This window comes from Galleria mellonella, unplaced genomic scaffold (genome assembly GCF_026898425.1).
Source record: "Galleria mellonella isolate WM207_F2 unplaced genomic scaffold, CSIRO_AGI_GalMel_v1 utg87, whole genome shotgun sequence".
Classification (NCBI taxonomy): Eukaryota; Metazoa; Arthropoda; class Insecta; order Lepidoptera; family Pyralidae; genus Galleria; species Galleria mellonella.
The window spans coordinates 673,872-698,194 of NW_026442166.1; the positions used below are offsets into that span (position 1 = coordinate 673,872).

Genomic DNA, 24,323 nt, shown 5'->3' on the forward strand with positions numbered 1-24,323 from the left:
CCGCACGTATGTTATTTTAAGCCCCACTACAGCGTAAATATGAGCCAAAGGGAAGTAATGGATACTATTAGTCCTAAACATACATATCTGTCACGCCTGTCTCCCATTAAGGTAGGCATAAACAATGGAACGCTAATTGTTTTGATTTAAACAAACATGTTTCGCTTCTTCCACATTCATCAATCTTTTCATATACGCTCGCCGGTTACGGGTACTTTTAATTTGGCCCTTCTTCAGCACGTCGCCTATTTGGACGACATATGCCCGTCTAAGGCGGCCTCTACCGACATCTACATTTATTCTTGCTAGATAAATCTCTTTCGTAATTCTTTTTTCATCCGTCCATATTAGTCCCATTACTAATAATATATCCTGTCAAGTCGACCTCCCCTGGAAATCATCATTCTGACTTTATAAGAGAACTGATTGCCCTGCTCTGGGGGAGAAGGGATCATTAGTAATGCGGACTACCAGTCTCAATTAAGATACCCTGTCAAGTCGACCTACACGTGATACCCCAACCTGGAAACCATCGTGCTGAATTACAGATGTATTTACCTGCCTTTTTATTCTCATATACTACTGGCGCCCCACCAGCGTAAACAGTTAGTGCGGAACTGTTACCATTTCATTACCTTCCATTTAGAAAAAAAATTACCTGCCAGGGGGAAGATATTATTAATAATGGGATTTAACAGCCCCATTGCTAGAAATATACCCTATCAGGTCAACCTCCATGCAGTTACCCCTGGAAACCATCATGGTTAATTCTTTTCCTTCTAACCAGTGCTAGTGCCCACCCAAGGATTAATAGTGGAGCTTTTAGCTGTAAGCAAACATGTCTAATTAAGAATACAAATGAGCCTTTTAAGGAGCCATGCCCCCCCTGCCCCAAAATGATTCCAAATATGCAGATGAGTGCTATTAACATCAATTATTATCATAATTATACAACAGTAGACGATAGATCTAAATTAACCAGAATAATATAAATAGGGGTAAAAATTATAGCTGAAAAACTGGTTTAAAATGTTTATTTAAGTCCTATACCTAGTTAATATCTACCGCCTCTCTCTCTCCTTCTATCAAATTCATGCCTGTCTCTATCTCTTCTCTCTTTTTCCCTCTCTCTGTCACGTTGCTCTCTCCTTTCTCTGTCCCTTTCTTTCTCACGCTCTCTCTCTTTTTCCCGTTCTCTCTCTCTTTCTCTTCTTCGTTCACGTTCTCTGCTTCTTGAGCGTTCTCTCTTCCTATCTTTATCCCTTCTGTCACGATCTCTGGATCTATAACAAAAAAAAACTTTTAAAAGAAAGCAAAAGCAAGTTTCCTAAATTTCCACATATATTGATTACAGATGCTTCACTTTTCAACAAAGTTGTACAATATCACATTTCTAGTTATTATAACATCTCATCAGAGTTAATAACAAGTTTATGTAAATTCCTAAAGATATAATAAAAAAATTACTAATCACACAAATTGTATTGATAAAATAACTTCATTATAATAAAAAAGTATTTTACACATCTTAATAGAGTATGAATACAAGATGCCATTAATTCTTTTCATTCCCAGGATATTGCAAGAGATATATAAGATATGACTAAGGGAACAACTTACAATGTATCAATGCAAGAGAAGAAAAACTAATAATATAATAGTATGGTACTAGTTCCTGTATAGACTATGTCTAATATAAATGTTATGGGCTGGTAAAGTAATAAGTAACATGATAACAGACCTTTCTCTTCTTCTGTCCCTATCTCTTCGATCTTTATCTCTTTTGTTTTCTTTCATATCAGGTTCAGCATTATCTTCATCAGAAGGAATGTCTTCATCTAAATCGTCATCTAAAGCTGACACTTTTGGTTCCAACTCATTATTTTCTTCAAGTACATATCGTTTCTGAATTCTCGGCAAAATGACGTCGCACAATCTTTCTTCCCGGAGTAATTCATCGATAAACTCGTCCATATGCACAATATCATACTGACCCTCTCGGTTTTGCCGCCTTAATTTCCTATTATCATTGTATAAAGGCTCCAGATATTTGTAACAATCCACCGAAGATCCAGTGAGTCTCATATAAAAAGCCCCAAGCGCGCGAACATACTTAAATTCTTCATTTTTGATAAACTCTACCACAATATCTTTTTCAGGTTGTATTTGTAGCATTTTTAATACAAGACACAGAAAAGGTGTAGGGTAAATAAAACCACCATGCACGCCTCCTACGTATCGCAATTCCATAGCTTTGTCGACAAGTAACTCTGCTGTTAATGCAAAACATTCTTCTTTCCAGTATTTACAATCGTATATACGAGATCTAATAATCTTTTCAATTAAATATTGAGGATTTGTACCACGAATAGATTTCGCGTCTTTTACAGTGCGATTAGCCATTTTCGTTTTCTAAAAAACTACAGAAGCGACAAACTGTCAAAATCTGACAAATACTTTTTTTTATATGTATGTTTACGGCTCCTAATTCGAAGCCTTTTAGCCAGTCACAAATACACGACAGTGTAACCAACTTACTGTTTGTTTATAATAAATATTTATATTGATTAATTTAGATTTCTAAGATAATATATCTTCAAAATTTTAAATAATATATTTAACATCTTAAACGATTTTTTCTATAACCGTAAATACATAACTATGTCTCTACATTCGCACTACATACGAATCTACAATACTCAAAAATATTTAATGAGGACTTTTTTTATTTGTTATTAATAAATCAAAAAAGTCCTCGCTCTTCTAATGAAATGACGTTCTTTATCAATTATTAAAAGTAAATCATTGTCTTTGCTGTCTGTTTAATTAAATAAATAGTAATCGAAAAAAAAACCCCGTCTGCACTATCAGTTTACTCCATAGATCAAGCATAGTATTTTCAGCATCCTTTATCTATAGTTCACGCCACAGGTTAGGTATAATGACAAGTACTACTTGTCATTCAGTAATCTATAACAGATCCCGCGTTCTATACCCCACTGGTTTTTTGTTTACCGGTTGGGATTCAAAGATTCAAAATTATTTTTATATTTTGGTGTATTTAAGGATAATAGCAGAACAAACAATATAATCTAATTGTGTTGGGTAGTGTGTTTCAGTAATAAAAATGCAGAAAACAAAAAAGAAAAAGGGTAATGAGGAACCTATGGATGTTGACGAAAATCCAACATCAACACAGAATGGTGATACACAAAACTCTGAGGAGAACAACGTAAATGATGATATAGACCACATATCGGATGACGAAGAAGGTGGTATGCGTATCGGTGATATTTACATACCGCCAGCCCCCAAACCTGCGTTAACTTTCGATGCCACTGGACCGAGATTGTTGATCACACATATTGTCAATGAGAACTTTAAAAGCTATGCCGGTGTACAGACTTTGGGTCCATTTCATAAGGTAATTATCTGAAATAATATAAGAATTGTTTTTCGCAATACCCATTAACACAGAACAATGCCATAATTCAGACTCATGTAAACATATGAGATGATGTTCTTCCAAATGGATCTGTTGGTTTCTAATAAAAATAGTCAAAATGTTACATTCACTCTTAAATTTCTGATAAGTTTGTAGTAGAAATAGATGCTAAAAATAAAAAATAACACTAAGTTAAGGATAAAAACCCAATTACAGTAGTTATTTATTTATAGTTTTTTGAGTTAATGTTTACATAAATATTTTTTTTTTATCTATCCAATCTTTGTACAGTCTTTATCTGCTTTTGCTCTGCAATTTTTTTTTGTTCTGCTTTTCTCAATATATAACCAATCCAAGCCCATTTACTGTTTTAGTAATAAGTATATTATTAAGTTTTGTAAAATTTTATAGCAGGCGTAACTTGAACAATGGTATAGACACAGCTACATTATGCTGAGGCCAAGACATATTAATAATAGTGCATTAATTCTCATTTCAGAGCTTTACCTCCATTATCGGACCAAATGGCAGTGGGAAAAGCAATGTGATTGACTCTATGTTGTTTGTGTTTGGATATCGTGCTACCAAGATACGTTCCAAGAAAATCTCAGTGCTGATCCACTCTTCCAGCAAGTTTCCAAACATCACTAGTGCTTGTGTAGCAGTCCATTTTTGTCAAATTATCGATGGGGTATGTATATGTTTTTTTTAATGAACAAAATATGTAAATGGCGTAAATTGTAGGTGAAATGAGCCAGCACTCACAACTTTGTGAGTGGTGTTATAATTTGCAGATTTCAGTTTTTTTCAGAATTTTACAATACTCTTTTTTAAACGACAATTTAGCATCACAAAGGGCCTGGTATGAAATATATTTTGTTCACACCAAATTTCAGTTTTGTTCTGCCACTGGTGACTGTTATCTTAGATGGGGTAGACAATGAGTAGTACTTGAGGGAGAAGGGATTGTTAGTAACTATCACCTTTCACTGGTGTCCCACCAGCAATGAGTTTAATTTAATTTAAGCATTTTTTAAAATCAGTTAAGTAGTTTTTGTAGTACTGAGCAACCTGGATCCATTAACTCCCAAAATGCAGTTGTGTCAACACTTATGTAGGGGGATGGGGTTGTCCTACACTGTATTTGCTTATACAGGGTCACCACTTAAGAACCTTTCTTCTTGATGGAAAGGCTTCTTTTTATTTGCGATAACTCACTAAAAATTTACTAGTCATGCGGATGAAGTCATGTGTAAAAGCTAGTATTTAAATACATTTTTATCTAAAAAAACAGAACCCTATTAACAGATTATTTCATCCTCTGTATATGCCCAGATGCTCCTATTGTGCTGGTTTGTTTTAACCGGAACAGGCTTGTCCTAGCAGGGAATGAAACATTAAATTCAAATTCAAGTACACATAACAAGTCAATATATTGTACACTTTTATTATTCTTATATGTAGGAGAGCAGAATATATACAATTGATTGATGGAAATGCTTTTAAATTTTCATGCACATCTGCAATATCTTCATGCTGTATGTATATAACCACAATACTCAAACTGTCTCTATATTGTCTTAAACATATAACACAAACATAAAACATATGCAATTTTGTGTATATGTGTGTAAGTATGAGTTATGTCATAGTAAATTATAATTATAAAAGCATCTACAGGTTTTTTTCTACCTGTATTCTTTAACTTATTTGACTGTTTAAAATTATTTTAAAATGCATTCAGAATCCCAAATAAGTGATAAGTAAATATATAATAAATGGTAACTTGTTGTTAGGTTGTAAAACTGATTTTATTTATTGAAGCTCTTCGCGCCTATTGGACACACTCTATTATAACTATTCTAAAGTTAAAGGAACATTACAATTTAATGACCTTGGTGTAGTACATAACACATCGCATGATGGTCACGGGTTTGATTTCTTCATTAATCCTTTTTTTTTTAAAGTATATCTATTTGTAATTGTTTGGATATTTCATATTATGTTTCATTACATTCATATTATGTATAACATGTATGTATTTAAAAAAGTCTTCCTGAGCTGGAATGCATGCACATTGTGGTTGAGGACAGCAAGGGATAGGAAATATGGAAAAAAGTAGAGGAGGCCTCTACAGGACATGTTGATCCAGCTACTGTTCTGAAGCATATCTATTAATAATGTATAACCATAATATGAATTTCAGGATAATGGCTTTAAATTTGAATAAATATGTTTTATCAGTTTACTAGTATAAGTTTTGCTTAGTTTGTGCTATTTAAATATATAATTAAATAAAATAAAATATAAAATTGTATTGGTAAACCTGCTTGCACTATTGGTATATAGTAGTATGGAATGGTATGTTATGGTGAATTTAGATCAGTTAGGCTATCATGATGAATTTACTAAAAATTAAATATGACGGATTCCAGGAGAACTGTATAGAGATTAATATTGCTACCAAAGGCCTCCTTGGACTCTATTACTAATAATTTTATCTCCATATTAGTTTTTTAATGGGAGATGATAGAATGGCAACCTCGCCTTCACTATCAGTAATACTGAAGGGGTACCAATGAGAGATGATAGAGGGATTTAAAAGTAGTCCATAGGAGATAGGTGTGTCAGATATGTATGTATGTAAAAGCATGGTGAATTCAAGAATTAACCACAGTGATTTTCAAAGGGGAAATTTTTTGGCGGTCAACATGATATATTGCTAGCAATGCTGATATTAGACAGTCTCTTCCCTCATCTTAGTTTAAGATTATGTAGCGCTGTGTAAATTAAAAAAAAAAAAAGTTCTCATCAATAACTTTATTGATTGTTCCACCTAAATATAGGTGGGATTGATTGCTGTAATAACTGGACTTGGTTTTGGATAACTTGTTTGATCCTCACACCTTGCGTGGAATAGTACATAAGCAGTGGGATCATCACACAGCATCTCACATACACTGTTATATGTCTTTAAGTTGCTAGCGCATACCCAGTCGTCTGTTGGCGGGCACCCGCATAATTGGCGCGGACGGTTAAGAATTTGATAACATTGTCCAAGTGCTGCTAGTCCCAGGATAGTAACTGGAATATTCGAAAACGTTTTACTATTTGTGTTTCTTGCTAGAATTGTACCCTGTATGTCGACATAATTCCACCTGGAAGCGATCCTGTTTAATTTCTAATGATTTCGTTATGTTGGTCCATTTTATTTGACTTCATTCTCACCTATCATCTCTCCTTAGTACTTTGTAGATTAAATCACTAGGCAGAGCTACTATAATTCTTTTATGATTTGTAAGCTCAGCCCCTGCTATTGCAGGCGTTCATAGGCTACTGTCGCTTACCATCAGGTGGGCCGTATGCTTGTTTGCCACTTTAGTGGTATAAAAAAAATATAATTTAAATTTTTTGTTCTACAAAAAATGTACTTATTTTAAAATACTTATTTTAATTTAAAATTAAACTTCTGAAGCGATTTTGATAATATTTTTGTAAGACCAATTTGAATGAATCCTTTCAAATAAAAAAAAAAAGAAATTTTTCATATCTTTTATAAATGACAGATTTAAGAGGTAACAAACATAAAATAATTTAAGATTGTGTTCCACAAACAAAACTGAATTGTGACAAAACCAGTTATTTTAATTTAAAAACTAAACTATTGAACTGATTTTGACAAAATTTCTACGGCAACAATCAGTATGTTGCAAATGTTAGCAAAGGCGAACTTATATCTAAGAGATTTCTTCCAGTCAACCTAACACAGTGGCATAGGAAGTAGTGAGTGGGCAGTAGTAGTGCAAGACAGAAATTTAAATAAATATTTACATAAATTACAAATTATATATATATATTATTTGAAGGATACAATATTAATATATATAAATATAAACTTACATACATAAATAAGTTATGAGGCAAACAAAAAAAATACAACCAAATTGAGAACTTCCTTTTAACCCTTTTAGTGCCATTGATTTTTACTCATATCTACTTAAAAATGCCAAAGAAATCTTTGTCGTGTTGATGTCATTTACCCTTGTCTCTAAAAAAACAGTATCTCCTCCAAAAATTATCCAATTTTAATATTTTTTTTTACAGCAAGCTAAACAGCGACTGATTTCACGAGCGCTATGACGCTCGTGGCACTTTTAGTTGCAATGCGCACGAGCGCGATGGCGCTCGTCGGCACTTAAAGGGTTAAGTCGGTTGAAAATACAATCGAATTGAGAATCTCCAGATTTTTTTTAAACTCAATTGAGCGATTAAGTTTTCACTTACACAGAAGTATGAGGAACCTCATGTTGTCAGCCTTAATTACTGAATACTTTTGCTTCTGCATTCCGGTTTATATGGCAACATGCTTTAGTAACGGTTTGAAAAATAATTTTCTTTTAGTGCTGTACCATTACTGGGATTTATTTATTTATTTAAATAACTTTTTTGACCTAAAGTAAATATGGTACAAAAGCGTAATTAATGGTAGTAGCATTCTCTACCAGTCAACATTTGGGATAAACATTGAATCACGAACGCGATACTTTATTATTGAGATCATATCAGCCTTTAACCGTCCACTGCTGAACATAACCCCTTGGGGGGTATAGCCAGTAGTTGCCACGCTTAGCGGGCGGATTGGCAACCGCAATCGGGCTTTGAAGATGTTTTAAAAGGGACGTTGCTGCTTATCCTTCGCCCTCCCTTAGTAGCTTCTTAAGACACCCACGGGAATGGAAGGTGGCCTATTCTATGCCGGCACCACACGGCGAATATATGATATATAGGTATAAATAATTAATGTTGCGTTCGAGATAGATGTTTTCTAGGATATAATTGTATAGGATCGGTTATGAAGCCTCTAGAAAACAAAAAAGAATCTAGAAGAAAATTAAATAATATTTCTTTTTTATAAAAATTTTCTTCATTTTTAGTGACTTACGTTTTACTGTAATTTTTGAAGTGTGATAAAAGTATATCAATATAAATTAATTATTTGATTAATGATTTTTCTATATTTATGTCTGTTCTAATATTATAAAGAGGAAAAATTTGAGTGTTTGTATGTATAGTCCAAAACTACTCAATTCATTTTAAAAATTCTTTCACCTATAGAAAGCTATTGTAGTTGTGATCAGTGAGTAACATAGACAATATATTATTTTCGAAAATTCTATCTACTCGTGCGAAGACGGATCGAATCATTAGTATAGTTCTAAGTTCTATAAAAAAAAGAGGAAGTAATGTATGTTCCCGACGGTCTTTGAATTCTTTAACGAGTATATACCTTAAGGAAGATGTTATAATTATTTCAAAATTTTTGTTCTTTTTTACTATTCTATGTTTACTACAAATCAAGTACATCACTATAATATAATAATCGAAGCGTTACAAATCATTTTCATATTGAAAATATAATTGAAATATTAAATGAGATCTAGATAATTCTATTAATTTGAAAACCTGATTTAAATAGTACCTATACAATATACCTATATTACCTACCTATAATCGTCCATATATATCGTCCGTATAGAATTTGGCAATGTTTTAAGAGGGACGCTGCTTCCCATCCCTTAGTTCTCTTAGTCGTCTGTTACGACATCCACGGGAAAGGAAGGATTGGCCCATTCTATGCCGGGATAACACCAATAAATACACCAACTCGTCCATAAGAGCAAACTTCCAGCCTATTATAACTACTCTGGCCAGGTGTCTTGGTATAGTTTGTTTCCGAGTTTTGTCTATAGTGATAGAACACTATTGATATGCTCTTGGCTCGTCTTTATTTCTGGTGCAAAAAGGAGGCGTGGAGATTGGCGTTCTCATTCCATTTTTATTTTATAAAATAGTAGGGAAACTAATTTCAAAGCAGTTTTGAATGGTTATATCATTGTTACAGGAAGGCGAAGAATTTACAGTAGTACCAAATAGTGAGATTGTGGTGTCCCGTACTGCGTTTAAGGATAATTCTTCGTATTACAACCTCAACGGTCGAAGGGTGCAGTTCAAGGAAGTCGCCAAGATGCTGCGATCACATGGCATCGATTTAGATCATAATAGATTTCTCATTTTACAGGTTAGTACAATTTAATTTAATAATTTTAAACCCAGATTTATCTTTCTTTTTTCAAATATAGTTATTTACTTAATTTAAAATAATTATAATTACTCATATACGACATTTCAAATGTGGTTTTGTTTTTAAATGTTCTTTTGTAATTCTTTATTTATGTTTAGGGTGAAGTGGAACAGATAGCCATGATGAAGCCGAAAGCTCAGACGGAACACGAATCTGGTATGCTGGAGTATTTGGAAGATATCATAGGTACATCCAGATACAAGGTATAGATCTATTGCTTTTTTTATGCAACTTAGAATGGTAATCAAGCTGACGACACACCTGATGGAAAGTGGTAATCATCGCCTATAGACAAGAACAGTATTATAAGGACATTACAGAATACACTGTGTCACTCATGGTACCCTTCACGCTTTATGACTATATTTGTTTTGTATAAACAATCGATATACTTATTTTTAATTTATCTTATTCCAAGTACGCTTTTTAACATTGAAGTTTATTACAACCCACGTAATGATAAACGGTAACCATCGCTCATAGACAAGAATAGTATCGTGACTTAAGTATAAGGTGCAGTGGCAATGCATAACGGAAATAAGCTTTAATAAGGTTTTAAAAACTCAGATGGCATTACCACTATAAAAAAAACCTTCCAGGAACCCATAGAAAAGTTGTCAGTCAAAGTAGAAGAGTATACAGAGATGCGCAAAGAGAAATTAAACAGGGTCCGTTTAGTGGAACAGGAGAAGCAAAAATTGGAGCAGCCTATGAGGGAGGCCGTCGAACAAATGAACTTGACTAATACAGCGCTCCGTACGAGGAATATGTTGCTGCAGAAGTATATGTATGTAAATATGATGTTATTTATACTTAATCATTGTGAATATCACCATTATGGGCGTAATGCGTTCATTTAGGTCTTCGTAAGAAGCGGCTATCGCTTCTCATCCGGCTCGGAGGACCATTCTAGGGGTAGTTTAAATGTAATTATTCGGAATTTCCAAATAATAGTTCAAAATTTATATAACATTTATTTATTCATTTAATTAATTTATTCATTTAGTTAATTTATTAATAATTTACAATTCATTTTTACATTTAGGTAGTATGCTAGAAAGCTGAATACTTTTTACGCATACTGGCGCGCCTTTCACATGATTTATTACAGCGTGACCATAATTGAAGGTTAGGCTCAAGTACAATAATGATTTGATTGATATTATTTATATTCAACAATAACGACCATATTAAAAATAAGTCTAGATATATTAACGTTCTAGTCGTCTTAAAAATTTTTCTTTTTAGACACGAAACTAACAAAATAATAGAGGCCAAAGAAAAAGAAATGGAGGAATCAAAGGAGAAGTTGTCCCAAATTGATGAGAAATTAAATAAACTTAAAGAGGAACTGCAAGAAAAAACTGCTATTCTTAAAAATGGTACCCAGTAAGTAATTAAGATTTTTGTTTCTAAATAAAATTAAAATTATTTAATTTGTATAATACAAAGTTGTTTCAGATACTTACTCTAAAATATTAGACCAACCTTGTTTAAATATTAAAATATTAATAAAATAAATTTTTATTAATATTTTAATATTTAAAAATATTTTAATTGTTTAAATATTTAAATATTTGTTTGTATTTTAGAATTCCTTTTTTTGTAAACCTGTTTGTAAAAAAATCCATAAATTTCCTTATATTCATAGTTTAACTGATTTTATATAATGATGATTTTAGAAAATACGACAAACTTCGAAAAGAAAAAGAAGAAGTAGCAGAAAAATTACAAGGTTGCAAGAAGAAGATGGTATCTGTAGTGGCGGACACGACACAATCCAACAAGAAGAAGAAGAATCTAGAACAATTGCTTGAACAGGAGAAAGGGAAACTTATTGATTTAGAATTGGTAAGGTGTTAGATATTTTGTACTCTTTAAATTAATACTGTAAAGAGGAAAGATTTGACTTTTTCTTTGTAAATGGATAAAAAATAATTTTAAACATTGTTCACGTAGCATTTCTGGTGTTGCAGGCGTTCATAGATTTTATTTTATGCAACTTAGACTGGCCAACAAGCTGACGGCTCACCTGATGGAAAGTGGTACAAGTAAAGTGGACCGTCGCCTATAAACATGAGCAGTACCATGGATATTACAGAGATATTGTTTCACCTATGATACCCCCATGCGTTGCCATTCTTGCGTGGGTGTTATTCCTATGTACCCTGTAAATTCACTGCCATATCCCAGCCTTCAAAATGAAACACAGCCATGCAAACAACTGCTTCATGGTAGAAACACGAATGGGACAGAGGTGCCCAAGCAAGCAACTTTTCTCCCTCTGGTAGCGTAATAGCTATAGTAATCGTGTACCATCAGATGGGCTAAATACGTATGTTTGTATTTAAAAAAAGGTAGTCGTGTGATACAAGTCCTTTTACAATGATTATGAAAAGATTTTCTTTCTTTCTGTCTTTCTTTCTTTCTTTCTTTCTTTCTTTCTTTCTGTCTTTCTTTCTTTCTTTCTTTCTTTATTCTGTATTATACACACTAGTTATAGGAATATGACAGAGGTAATCTTTTCTATGCTGAAATACTATATGTAGGTGTATACAGTTATTTTTTTTATTGTATTATATATTCAATGTTTATTAGATGTTATTTAGTTTAGCTGTACGGTTCTTACCTTTGTACATATTACAGTTTTCTCTCAGCTTCTCAAAGGTTGACTGTAAGAGATCCCTTTATGGGATAAGTCCACCATTATATATTAAATCTTTTAATGTATCCATTGAATTATGTACAATAAAGATTTTACAACAACAACAATAACTGGACATGAAATTATTTTATAATATTTTAGATTCCAGATAAAAATAACAGGGAGATTCATGAGTGTGAAAAGTTACTAGTAAAGCATAAGGAGAGTAAAAAACAGGCAGAGGAAGAGTTACAGACAGTTATGGCTGGGGTCAGGTAAGGTTATTGATTAGTACCATTTGTTAAGTGGCAATCAAAGTCGTCGCTATCGATAGCTTATCTGTTTTAAATAGAACGAGTCAGCAATATCCAGCATCTTATTTTCACTCATGTGGTGGTCGACGAAAGCGTGTTTACCGATAAATTAAATCAGTGTTTTTCAAAGTGATTATCGCCTCTCTATTCCTATAGTAAATAGTTGCGAATTTCTTCATTTAATTTAATATAAATAAAATTTAAAACTAAAAAGGTAGAATAAGTAAGATTAAAGATAAAATAGTTATATTTTTTTTAAACCAATCTCAATATTTTTATTTATATTCTGATAAATGTATCACTAATTTCTTCCTGTGAAATAAATATAGTCTTAATTTTGTTCTTTATTCCAATAATAGATCGAAAACTCAAGGTCTCCAAGGAACTAAGGATAAATTGCAAGCGAAACTTATGGATCTCAAGAAGATAGTGGATGAGGCAAATAAAGAGTACAAATTAACGGATTCCGAGCTCAAGATATATCTCAGCACAGAACAGAAGGAAGCTGAGAAATTAGAAAAAATGAAAGAAGCGTATGAAAAAGCGACAAAAGATTTACAAGAGAAAAAAGCGTAAGTAACTGTGGTTATAACTAATGCAGTGGGGGGAGGGGGTCCTTTTTATCACCAGAATATCTTTAGAAGTGACTACAGGAACAAGGAAGTAGTATATATACTACTGACTTTGAATACCTAAATAATAATAAAGAACAGGTAGATTTTGCTTCACAAAAACTATATCTAAAAATACAGACGCATTGAGAGAATCTCATCCTAAATCTAGTAAATATCATAAATTTTTGATAACTTATAGTATTATATCCGGCCCTGTAAGAACGTTTAAGTCACATTTATTAAAAAAAAAAACCATCGATTTATAATAATGTTGCGCCAAAATCCGAACGCAGTATTTATCTCTGAAACTATAATACCCTCCATTCCTTGGTAGTTGAGTAAAAATATAGTTTTTTTTTTTGCGACAGTTTACAGCAAGAGCTATCAACGACAGTGCCTTCGAATGAAAAACAACTACAAGAAATCCAATCCCAGTTACAATCGCTGAAGACTGAAGAGACTACTGTTGCAAAAGAAGTGAGGACTTTGAGGTAATGTGATTTTTTTATGCAATTTAGAACAGCAAACGAGCCAATGGTCCACCTGATGGAAGGTGGTAACTGTTGCCTATAGATGTTTCATTAATGAACTTATTATGCTAGCTTTCTTACCATTTTTGAAGACTAAGATGATGTGCCCCATCCATAATGATTCCATATCTTTCTTTTAAAAACAACTGGCTGAAACTAGTGGTCAAATAGTTCAAATGATTTGTATAAAGTCTGCTTCTGGTAGCAGCTTGCAATGTCAAATAAACTCTACGTAATAGAAGGCATAAACAGCGCCATGGTCAATATATATATATACACTATCTCTCACACATCCCTTAATATTTTTTTTAAGTTATTAAGTGTTACCAGCCTTGAAATAAAAAATGCTGTATTTTAGTACCTAGTATTTTTGATTGCCTATAAATAAGACTTTTACATTTTTCCTAAAATGTTTTTTGTTTTCAGGGCGCAACTGGAAGAGTCCAAACAAGCAATGAGCGCGAATAAGTCCCGCGGAAGAGTGTTGGATTCTCTCATGAAAGAAAAAAAGAGTGGACGTTTGTCTGGGATATTTGGTAGATTGGTAATATATGTATTTATATATAGGAATATATATTAGTAATTATAACTATAGTAGTAATACTAATAATATATAGTAATATAAATTCCAGAAATCTTTAGAATAGGCATGGGTAATATCGGTACCATTCCGATAACTATATATTGGGTCCCTTTGGATTTTATATCGATATCGCAAGTGGGGTTTCCATTCCATTTTCGTCCTTTATAAAAAAGAAAACAAAGCCGCAAGGTATAGCTAGTATACCGTAGAACAATCTCTGTCATATGTGGACACTGTCATATGATGATATCATCATCATTTCAGCCTTTAACCATCTACTGCTGAACATAAGCCTCCCCATTGGGGGGTTTTGCTCAGTAGTTGCCACACTTGGCAGGCAGATTGGCAACTGCAGTTAGGCTTTGGAGATGTTTTAAGAGAGACGTTGCTACCAATCTCTCGTTCTCCCTTAGTCGCCTCTTACGATACTCACGGGAAATGTAGAGGTGGTCTATTCTATGCCGGGGCATGTGGACTAATGTGTAACAAAAAACGTGTACAGGGCGACCTAGGCGGTATCGATGCGAAATACGACGTAGCAATATCGACATGCTGCGGTGCACTCGACAACATAGTGGTAGAGAATGTTGAGGCAGCCCAAGCCTGTCTCGAACATCTAAAGCGGAACAACGTCGGCCGCGCCACGTTCATAGCGTTAGACAAGCAGCAACATTTACGGCAGCACTACGAAAGGACTGTTACATAGTGAGTTACATATTTTTCTTTGGTTCTTTTTTTTTTTTATTCGGAATAGGAAATAAAGTCGCAAAACTTGTAGCTTTAAGGTTACTGAATACGTTGTGATATTCATACTATTGTGCGTTGTCATGCCTGAGGACTAAGGTATTAATACACAGTAACCTATAGCAGTATAGCGGTACAAAGACGTGTAGGACAAAAACACACATGCAGACAATATTTGTACAAGTATCGTGTGCATGTGTACCTTTGTCCCACTCTAGTTTTAAGAACCTAAGGCATCATTCAAATTTTATGCATAGACAATTTTTTTTTCAAAGTGTGACAAATTCTTTTCGTGTTTTTACGGACTTATCTATTAATTTTAAATTAAAATCATCTTTATTCAAATAGACTTGTTTACAAACACTTTAAATTCGTATTTTCGTTTTATAAATGAATGAGAATAACCCACAGGATTTTTTTTAAATTTCTGTTTATATTATGAGTATTCTAAAATAAGATGGTCATTAAAAAGCTCGTGCATGATCGACTAACACTATGCACACACCTCTGTCATATTATCTTCTCATTGTTTGATTAGTACAGTTGTTGATTTCGTCTATGCCTAATTACAGCCCAGAAAACGTACCGCGTCTGTTCGACCTCGTGAAAGTCAAAGACGAACGCGTGCTACCGGCGTTCTACTTCGCATTGCGGGATACGCTAGCCGCTAATGACTTGGAGCAAGCGTCACGGATCGCATACGGCCGCACGAGATATAGGGTGGTCACTTTGAAAGGTGACGTCATCGAAATTGCCGGTATGTTTATATGCACAACGCAGTGCAATTTTATAATATACTAATCGACTCGCCAGGGGGGAAAGGGATTTTTAGTAATGGGATCTGGTGTCGCTAGTTGCCACGCTTGGCAAGCAAGTTGGCAACTGCAATTAGGTTTTGATGATGTTTTATGAGGGACATTGCTGTCTTGTCTTCCCTTTGCCTAATAATTAATTATAACTTTAAAAAAAAAGGTACTATGTCCGGTGGCGGGAAGACGACGATGCGCGGTCGCATGTCCAGCTCCGTGCAGCAAGATACCAGTGAACAGGACCCCAGAGTCTTGCAGGTCAATGAGAAGAAACTTGCAGCACTCGATCAGAGGTAATTATTTTGTGTACTATTTGAAAAAAAAAACGTAATAAAGATTTAAACAAAATAATTTAAAACAATTTAAAATTTTAACTCGATCACAACACTATCTCACTAATACTACAAATGTAAAAAGTAAGTTTAAGTAATAGAACTGCTGGCATAAAGTATGAGTAAAATCCTTATGATACTACCACATCTAGTTATTGTCATCATATCAGCCTATAACTGTCCACTGCTGAACATAGGCCTCCCACTTGAGGGGTTTTGCCAGTAGTTGCCACGCTTAGCTGGCGGATAGGCAACCGTAGTCAGGATTAAGAGATGTTTTAAGAGGACCATTAAATATTTTTAGTCGCCTCTTACGCCATGGTAAAGGAAGGGGTGGCCCATTCTATGTTGAAACCACACGCCGAAGTAAAGTTTGTAGGGATATGTCAAAGAAAATACATAGTATGAAGGTATAACATTGTATTAGAATGGCAAAGTAGGAGGGGTAGTATCTAGGTTGAAGTACTATAGTGTTTCAATATATTTAGATATAGTCATGGTGCCTTTTATGTCTATAAATAATGTATATCACTTTTAATAAAATATATTGTAAGTTTGTTTGTTAGTCTTAATTATATAAACGGAAAATCAGTATAAAGAGGGTAAAATCGACATAGATACTCTTTAATGTTTTTTCCATAAAATTACAATAGCAAAATCATGAGGGGGGAAAGGGATTGTTAGTAATAGAGACTGAGAATCCTATTGCTAGCAATATACCCAACCAGGTCAGGTCCACCTCCTCGCGGTTCTCCCTGGAATCTATTATGGTTAATTCCTGATGAATTCATCATGATGGGCTAACTGGCCTGTTTTCATTCTCATCTATCACCCTTCACTGGTGCTCCGCCAGCGTATCCCATTAGCGTCGGCGGGGTTACCATACCATTTTCACCCATCAAAAAAAAAAATAGCAAACTTATTATAAATACAAACAAAGGGCGACCATATTAATCGATTGAGTAATTTAAATAGACATAGAACTCTTATAACCCACTTTGACAACTCTAATATTGTATAACAATTTTATATGTTCCCTCGAAATTAGGTTGTCAGAATTGCGCAGTGAACAAGTGAATCTGGAAGATTCAATGGTGTCCGTACAAAAAAATGCGCGCGAGGGAAAAACCACACTCAACAAACTAGGCATAGAATTGAAGAGTTTGACTGAACAAGTGCCTCTTTTGAAGGTATGTAATATACAAATTTTTGTTTATTACTTGGTTTCATTCATGAATAGAAGTTACCTTGTTCTTGGTTTTATTTATTCCATTTCAAGATCTAAAGGGTTGATTTCAACAAATTATGTCTTTGCTTAATATTTATCTTATTTTCATACCAAATTGAATGAAAATTGGTATGTGTACCACAAAATTATTTATATTGCTTATTATTAGTATTATCTGTACTGAAAATTGATCATTCTGTGTTTTAAAATATTGTTTAAAATTTAATTATCCCACCTTGATTATGTTTTCGTATTGATTTTAAAACAATAAACAATATCATGTTCAAGCATACAAATGTGAAATATAAAAATCTAATGTCTTTTAATATTGTTTTATTGTTTTTTTTTTCTCTATTATTTTATAATGTTTATTAATAACATGTTGAAATATATTGGTGTCTATTCTTTCAAATATTTTGATCATTATGTAAACGATTACTGCAACTTATGACCACTTCTCGAGGTTGTTTTAAAATTTATTTTTTAACGAATTCTTATAGTTAAGGATTCGTCGAGATGTTGTCTTGTCATATTTATTGAAAGAAAATAAAGTGACATATTTTATAGAATCAAATAAAACAACAAGAAAACAAAGCGGCGTCGAGTAAAGTGGACGTGAAACAGAAAGCGAAGTTAGAAGCGGCGCTGAAGACCGCAGAGGAGAAACTTGAAAAGGCCAAATACGACGCAGGAGAGGTAAGCGTCTTCATAATTGCTAGCAATAGGGAAGTTAGACCCCATTATTAACAATCCCTTTCCCCCATAAGCGAGGTTACCATTCCATTATCATCTATTAAAAATATATAAATTAGATCCTTCTAGAACTAATTTAATTAAAAGATGTCACAATGGAGCAGAATGTAAGTTTTGTTATTCTTCTTTATTATTATTATTATTGTACTATAACAAATCACAGGTAGAAAAAGAAGTTCACGGCGTAGATGCTCAAATCACAGCTGTGGCCGGCGGCAAAGTGAAAGATTTGCAGAAAACAGTTGATGAGCTCACTAAAAAGATAGACAAGGTGTCGACTGAGATTACCAAGTTGAAGGTCGCTATAAACACTAGCATAAGGTTTGTTTTGATGCAATATGGTTTTGCTTTCAATATGCAGTGTTTTTTTTTTTTTTTTTAACTAACAAGTATGTAACTTTATGAACACGCTAAGTTGTCTTGGGTACGGCATAAGTACATCTCTGTAACCTTTTGGAGTTAGCAATAAAGTGTATCTATTTATGTGCAATGCGCACATGACGGCCCTTATATTGCTGGCATCCATAGGCTACAGTAACTGTTTACCATCAGACGGACTATATGCTTGCTTGCTACCTTTATCGTTATCGTTTAGCAGCATAAACGCGAAGTTTTTTTCGTGAATATTCATCCCTTTATAAGTTACAAAATTATTGGTTTACATTTCTCTAAATACATTTTTAACTTAATATTTTAATTTAACAGTTTTATGAAATGATTGTTTTATGGACCATCTATGATGGAATTGGACAATGAAAACAATCATTATTGGATTTATAAGAATTCGGATTTAAATCTATTCGAAATCTAGTTCATGTTGGTCTTTAGAGTAAATTTTTGCTGTTGTCGTTGTTGTATCAACCGTTTACTGTCCACTGCTGAACATAGCTTCATACATAAGGGGAGGTTTGCTAGTAGTTGCCATGCTTGGCAGGTGGGTTGGCAACCGCAGTTTACCTTTTAGTTATTTTTAAGAGAGACGCTGCTGCCCATTCCTCCACCATAATCTTCCTTTGTCGCCTCTTACGACATCCACAGCAAAGAAAGGGGTTTTGCTGTGGTATTTCAAATTCTCAAAATCTTAATTTTTGAAGTATTATTAAGAATAATCGATCCCAATAACTTTTCAAGCAATTATTCCAAAAACTTCTGTTTTAGAAATGCAAAGAAATCCAAAGACAAAATAAATCAAATGGAAGGTGATCAAAAAGAAACTGAGAAAACGTTAGAGAGTTTAGGTAATCAGAAGAAGGAGCTCACTCTAGAAAGTTCTAGACTGCAGAAGGAATTGGAAGAGGTAATTATATTATTACACTTTACTCATTTATCCGTGGAAATTAAAATCTCCAACAAACTTGTTTTTATTGTTAGCCTGTTTAGTTACTTTGTTACATATTTAGAATTCTCCTTGAAAGAAAAAGACAAAAATAAAATAGATTTATAAATATTTTAATACGTAACTCTTCATTTCGGAATCGTAAATTATTAATAAGTTGCAAAATTCCGATAACTTCAATCTGAAGGAATTCATATCCCTATGTCCCTCTCATCTGGACTGCGTTCCTTCTTTGGTGTAACTGAGTAGGTTTTAACTATTTTGTACTTATATAATTAAATTTGTGTTCCAAAAAAATAGGCTTGAATTGTGGCAAAACTAGATGTTTTGATTTAAAACTAAATAACTGAATCGATCTTGATAAAATTTCTATAGGATCAATCTGTAAGGGAAGCTATCTATTATAAAAAAATACAATTAATAAACATAAAAAATACAAATTGAGAACCTCTTTCTTTTTGCATTCGATTGAGAATAATTTGTTCTCACTAAGTATCAACATACAGCTAAAATGGCTATCTAAATCTAGAATTATCTAGAAAGCTAAAATTTGGAACATAGGTTTAGTTTATAACGTAAACATCTGCAAAGGAAGAATTATTGAAAATTTCACCTTAAAAGTGAAACATGATATCACACGTGCAATGCCATGGATGACAACTAGTTAATTATACATAAAATCAGTTTATTTGACGTTTAAAATTATTACGAAAAATTTTGCTGTAAATATGAATAGTCGACGCAAGTGTATGCATTTCAACTATTCTCATACATGCATACAACATAAAATTTTAGTTAGAAGAACAAATAAACGAAGGTACCGGCGAGTTTGCGGAATTAAAACAAGAGATATCGAAGCTTCAAGGCAAAGAGAACAAGATAAAGGGTGAACGGCTGGAAGCCAACAATGCTGTCACCAAAGTGGAGAAATCTATACAGGATTGTAGAAGTAAAACGCCAATGTGGGAGAAAGAGGTACGATTTTATTATTTTTTTTTTACTTGGTACGTTTTTACGTTTGTCAGTTCAATATATATAGTAGATTTTTAACGAGTAAGAGTCTATACGTCGTAGCTAACGTAGTCGTCTTTAGCGTCTTAAAAATTTGTTAGAAGTCTTTAATTTTGGAGGTATTTTGACTTAGAGCTGAAGAGGAGAGACTTGCTCAAAATCGCAGTGAGTGGCAAGAGCTCTACCGACAGGAGCGCAGCTTTTAAGTAGTGAATGAAATATAAAAAGGAAATGTAAAAATTGCTTTATATAAACAGATTTTGTATAAAATATACAGTGAATTAGAAAATAGTTTAAATAAAACTTTATTCTTTCTTAGTTTTATTCCAAGTCAATTAATATGATCTCAGGCATTGTTTTCAACCATTATCGCTCACAAAAAGCCAACAAGTTAAATAAAAAAGTCCTGTGACCCCCGTCACTATAATATTATAATAATATTTCAATTAATAGTTATACGTTTATCACCACATCACTACCTTAACGATAGGTGAAGGATAGATAACAAGTGACAACAAAAAAAGTCAACTACGTTCATTTCCGAAAAAAAGTTCGACTACATTCATTTCCGAAAAAAAAAATTAACTACGTTCATTTCCGAAAAAAAATTTCATCATCATCATCATGATCATTATTTTGCAGTTAACAACATTAAAACTAGAAGATCCCGGTTTGGACGGCATTCCCGGTATAGAGCGGCCGGCGCCCCTTGATCAGCACACGCCTGAGGAGCTGGAAGGAGTCGCGGTAGAAGAGTTGAGGAACAGGCTCGCCGCACAGAAAGCTAGACTCGGGGACGCCAAACCTAACATTCAGGCTATACAGGTGAGCTTGGAATAATAATGTGTCCTCTTGTAAGGCGACATTACTTTTTTTTTATACAACTTAGAATGGCGAACAAGCTGACGGCCCACCTGATGTAAAGTGGTAACCGTCGCCTATAGACATGAGCAGTGCCATGGACATAACAGAGTATACTGTTTCGCCCATGATACCCCCCATGCGTTGCTATTCCTGAGGACTCAGGTGTTATTCCTCTGTACCCAGTAAATTCACGCCATATCCCACCCTTCAACCCAAAACACAGCCATGTAAACACAACTGCTTCACGGTAGAAACACGAATGGGACAGATGTACCCAAGCAATCGACTTTTGTACAAAGTCTCCCTCTTTAAACTTATTACTCAACCTATTATTTTAATTTTATAGTTCCGCGAAGTTTGCCGTGTGGTCCCGGCATAGAATAGGTCACCCCTTCCTTTCCCTAAGTTAATCCCCATTATTAAAGACTCCCCCCCCCTCCTCAATTTAGTATAAGGGTTTCTGTCATAATTTGGAAATAGAATGCCAAAATAAATAAACAAATAAATTTGTATTGTTATATCCAGGATTACAGGACAAAAGAGGAGTTGTATTTGAAGCGCGCGGCGGAATTGGACGAGATAACCACAAAACGTAACGAGATGCGAGCGCTCTACGATCAGCTAAGGAAAAAACGCACTACGGATTTCTTATCTGGTACGAAATTGTACTAAGTTTAGTACAGAATGCTTTATGTAAATAAAGTTTTGGGTTTGATTTCAGTTTAGTCAATTTTGGAAATATGTTTTAACATTATTTTGTCATATTTTTTTACGTTTACTCCTAAATTAATGTTTATTTTTGTGTGGTACTTATTCAACAATCTATTTCAGGTTTTAATACAATAACAACAAAATTGAAAGAAATGTATCAAATGATCACTTTGGGAGGAGACGCCGAGCTTGAACTGGTAGACTCGTTGGATCCATTTACTGAAGGAATCATATTCAGGTAAGATTATTTTGAGTAAAACATATAAGATGTAAAAAAAAATATGTTGGTTTTTGGACCAATCCTGGTGTGTCATTTTATCTTTGAATTTTTTGATGTCAATTCTATTTTTTCTTTTGTGTTCGTGTGGAGATTTTTTTAATGGATTATAATGGTATGTTTATTTCGTCTGGGCTATCGGTATACACTGACGGGAACCAGTGAAGGTTCAACCTTCACTGGTTCCCGTCAGTGTATAGATGATGATGAAGAAGATCAGTTGGCCCATCGTGACGAATTCAATAATAAATCCATCACGATGGTTTCCAAGAAGAACCGCGTGGAGGTGAACCTAATATAACCTATATATTGCTAGAAATGGAATTGCTAATCCCCATTACTAGAAAATAGTGATTTTTATTATGTAATCATTGCAGTGTTCGACCACCAAACAAATCGTGGAAGAACATATCGAATTTATCTGGTGGTGAGAAGACGCTGTCGTCCTTGGCGCTAGTGTTCGCTTTACATTACTACAAGCCTACGCCGCTCTACGTGATGGACGAAATAGACGCCGCGCTGGACTTTAAAAATGTTTCTATCGTCGCCAATTATATTAAGGTAATAATTTACGGTTTCCACTGCGTTACGTTGAATGGAAGAAATATTTTTTTAGAAATCAGCACGTTGCGCCGTCGTATAATAGTAACTATACAATAATTCTGTTATTCCTGTCTACGGGCGACTGTTTTTTTTTTATGAATGATAATGGAATGGTAACCTCGCCTGCGCTACCGGCATACGCTAGCGGGGCACCGGTGATAGATGACTGGTATTGATGAAAGCAGGTTTTTTTAATGGATGATAATGGAATGGTAACCCCACCCGCGCTATCGGTATACACCGGCGGGGCACCAGTGAAGGATGATAGGTGAGGAGATGAAGTAGGTCAGTTAGCCCATCGTGACGAATTCAACAAGAATTGTTCACGATGGTTTCCAGGGGGAACCACGTGGAGGTCGACCTAATAAGGCATATTGCTAGCAATGGGGCTGTCAAACTCCATTACTAACAATCCCTTTCCCTCCGATGAAAGCAGGTTAGTTAGCCCAACGAGACGAATTTCACAAAAACTAACCAAGATGGTTTCCAGAGAGAACCGCGTGGACGTCGACTTGTCAGGGTATATTACTAGCAATGGTATTGATAGTCCATATTACTAATAATCCCTTTCTCCCAATACCCCGGTGGGTTATGTCGTAACCTAGCACATAGGATGTTATGCAGCAATTTTGTTCACAGGAGCGCACAAGAAACGCGCAGTTCATTATAATATCACTACGGTACAACATGTTCGAGGTGTCCAACCGATTGGTAGGCATTTACAAGACGGAGGACTGTACCAAGTCGGTCACCATCGAGAACAAAGTACCCGAACAAATCGGCCGCGATGTCGCGTGATAGGTATAATTATAAGTGCGCAAGCGCATCCTTATTGTTAAGTTTCGTAAATAAACATTATATTTGAATTATAAAAGAATCGGATTGGTTTAAATGTATTTTTTTGTAATGAAATAACAAATAAATCATTCTGGTTATTGTTATATTTTTTTATGGATGAAGGTTGAATGAAATATAGGCGTAATTACGTAAATACGTTGGTGTGCCACCAGTGATTGGATTATAGGTAAGGACAAAGCAGTTCACCTACTATGAGGAATTCGATAAGAATTAACTATGATGTATTTCAGAGAGAACCGCGTGGAGGGACTGAGAGTCTATTTCTAACAATACCTTTACCCTGGATTTTCATTACAAACAATCTCTTTCCCCTGGAGTATGTAGTGAAGTCAATACCTATCGTGACTAGGAGTTAATCACGATAGTTTTCAAGAGAAACTATGTGAGGAACTACTTGGTGAGTACGTGGGTCTCTGTTACTAATAATACATGTTTAATTTTGATAATTACAAAAATAGACTTATGGCCATAAGGACTGTATTACTGGAAACTGGTTTCTATGTTTTGAAGAAAAATAACTCTTGT

The 24,323-nt window shown here is 34.1% G+C and overlaps 2 protein-coding genes across 2 annotated transcripts; one reads left to right on the forward strand and one right to left on the reverse strand.

Moving 5' to 3' along the window:
* Positions 1–1,019: 1,019 nt before the first annotated feature.
* On the reverse strand, positions 1,020–2,442 carry LOC113509414 (pre-mRNA-splicing factor 38). The gene is made up of 2 exons (XM_026892755.3): positions 1,742–2,442; positions 1,020–1,283 (listed from the first exon to the last, which is right to left on the reverse strand). The coding sequence occupies exons 1-2, from the start codon at positions 2,401–2,403 to the stop codon at positions 1,055–1,057; spliced, it is 891 nt and encodes a 296-aa protein (XP_026748556.2). The 5' UTR covers positions 2,404–2,442; the 3' UTR covers positions 1,020–1,054.
* Positions 2,443–2,978: 536 nt separating this feature from the next.
* Positions 2,979–23,881, forward strand: LOC113509343 (structural maintenance of chromosomes protein 4). Its single transcript, XM_052902097.1, has 24 exons — positions 2,979–3,424; positions 3,945–4,136; positions 9,348–9,524; positions 9,686–9,790; positions 10,187–10,374; positions 10,836–10,976; positions 11,270–11,438; positions 12,394–12,506; positions 12,905–13,117; positions 13,528–13,650; positions 14,116–14,233; positions 14,775–14,977; positions 15,589–15,773; positions 15,989–16,118; positions 17,206–17,347; positions 17,953–18,081; positions 18,302–18,459; positions 19,297–19,435; positions 20,270–20,449; positions 21,128–21,310; positions 21,875–22,004; positions 22,181–22,298; positions 22,715–22,898; positions 23,580–23,881. Exons 1-24 carry the CDS (start codon positions 3,128–3,130, stop codon positions 23,736–23,738), a joined length of 3,876 nt encoding a protein of 1,291 aa, XP_052758057.1. The 5' UTR covers positions 2,979–3,127; the 3' UTR covers positions 23,739–23,881.
* Positions 23,882–24,323: the final 442 nt, after the last annotated feature.

Bases quoted from the DNA above. Each gene is read 5' to 3' on its own strand.
- LOC113509414 (XM_026892755.3), bottom strand. From the start codon at position 2,403: ATGGCTAATCGCACTGTAAAAGACGCGAAATCTATTCGTGGTACAAAT. The intron at 1,284-1,741 runs GTCTGTTATCAT...TTTTTGTTATAG, and splicing joins AGGGACAGAAGAAGAGAAAG to ATCCAGAGATCGTGACAGAA.
- LOC113509343 (XM_052902097.1), top strand. From the start codon at position 3,128: ATGCAGAAAACAAAAAAGAAAAAGGGTAATGAGGAACCTATGGATGTT. The intron at 4,137-9,347 runs GTATGTATATGT...TCATTGTTACAG, and splicing joins TTTGTCAAATTATCGATGGG to GAAGGCGAAGAATTTACAGT. The intron at 14,234-14,774 runs GTAATATATGTA...AAACGTGTACAG, and splicing joins CTGGGATATTTGGTAGATTG to GGCGACCTAGGCGGTATCGA.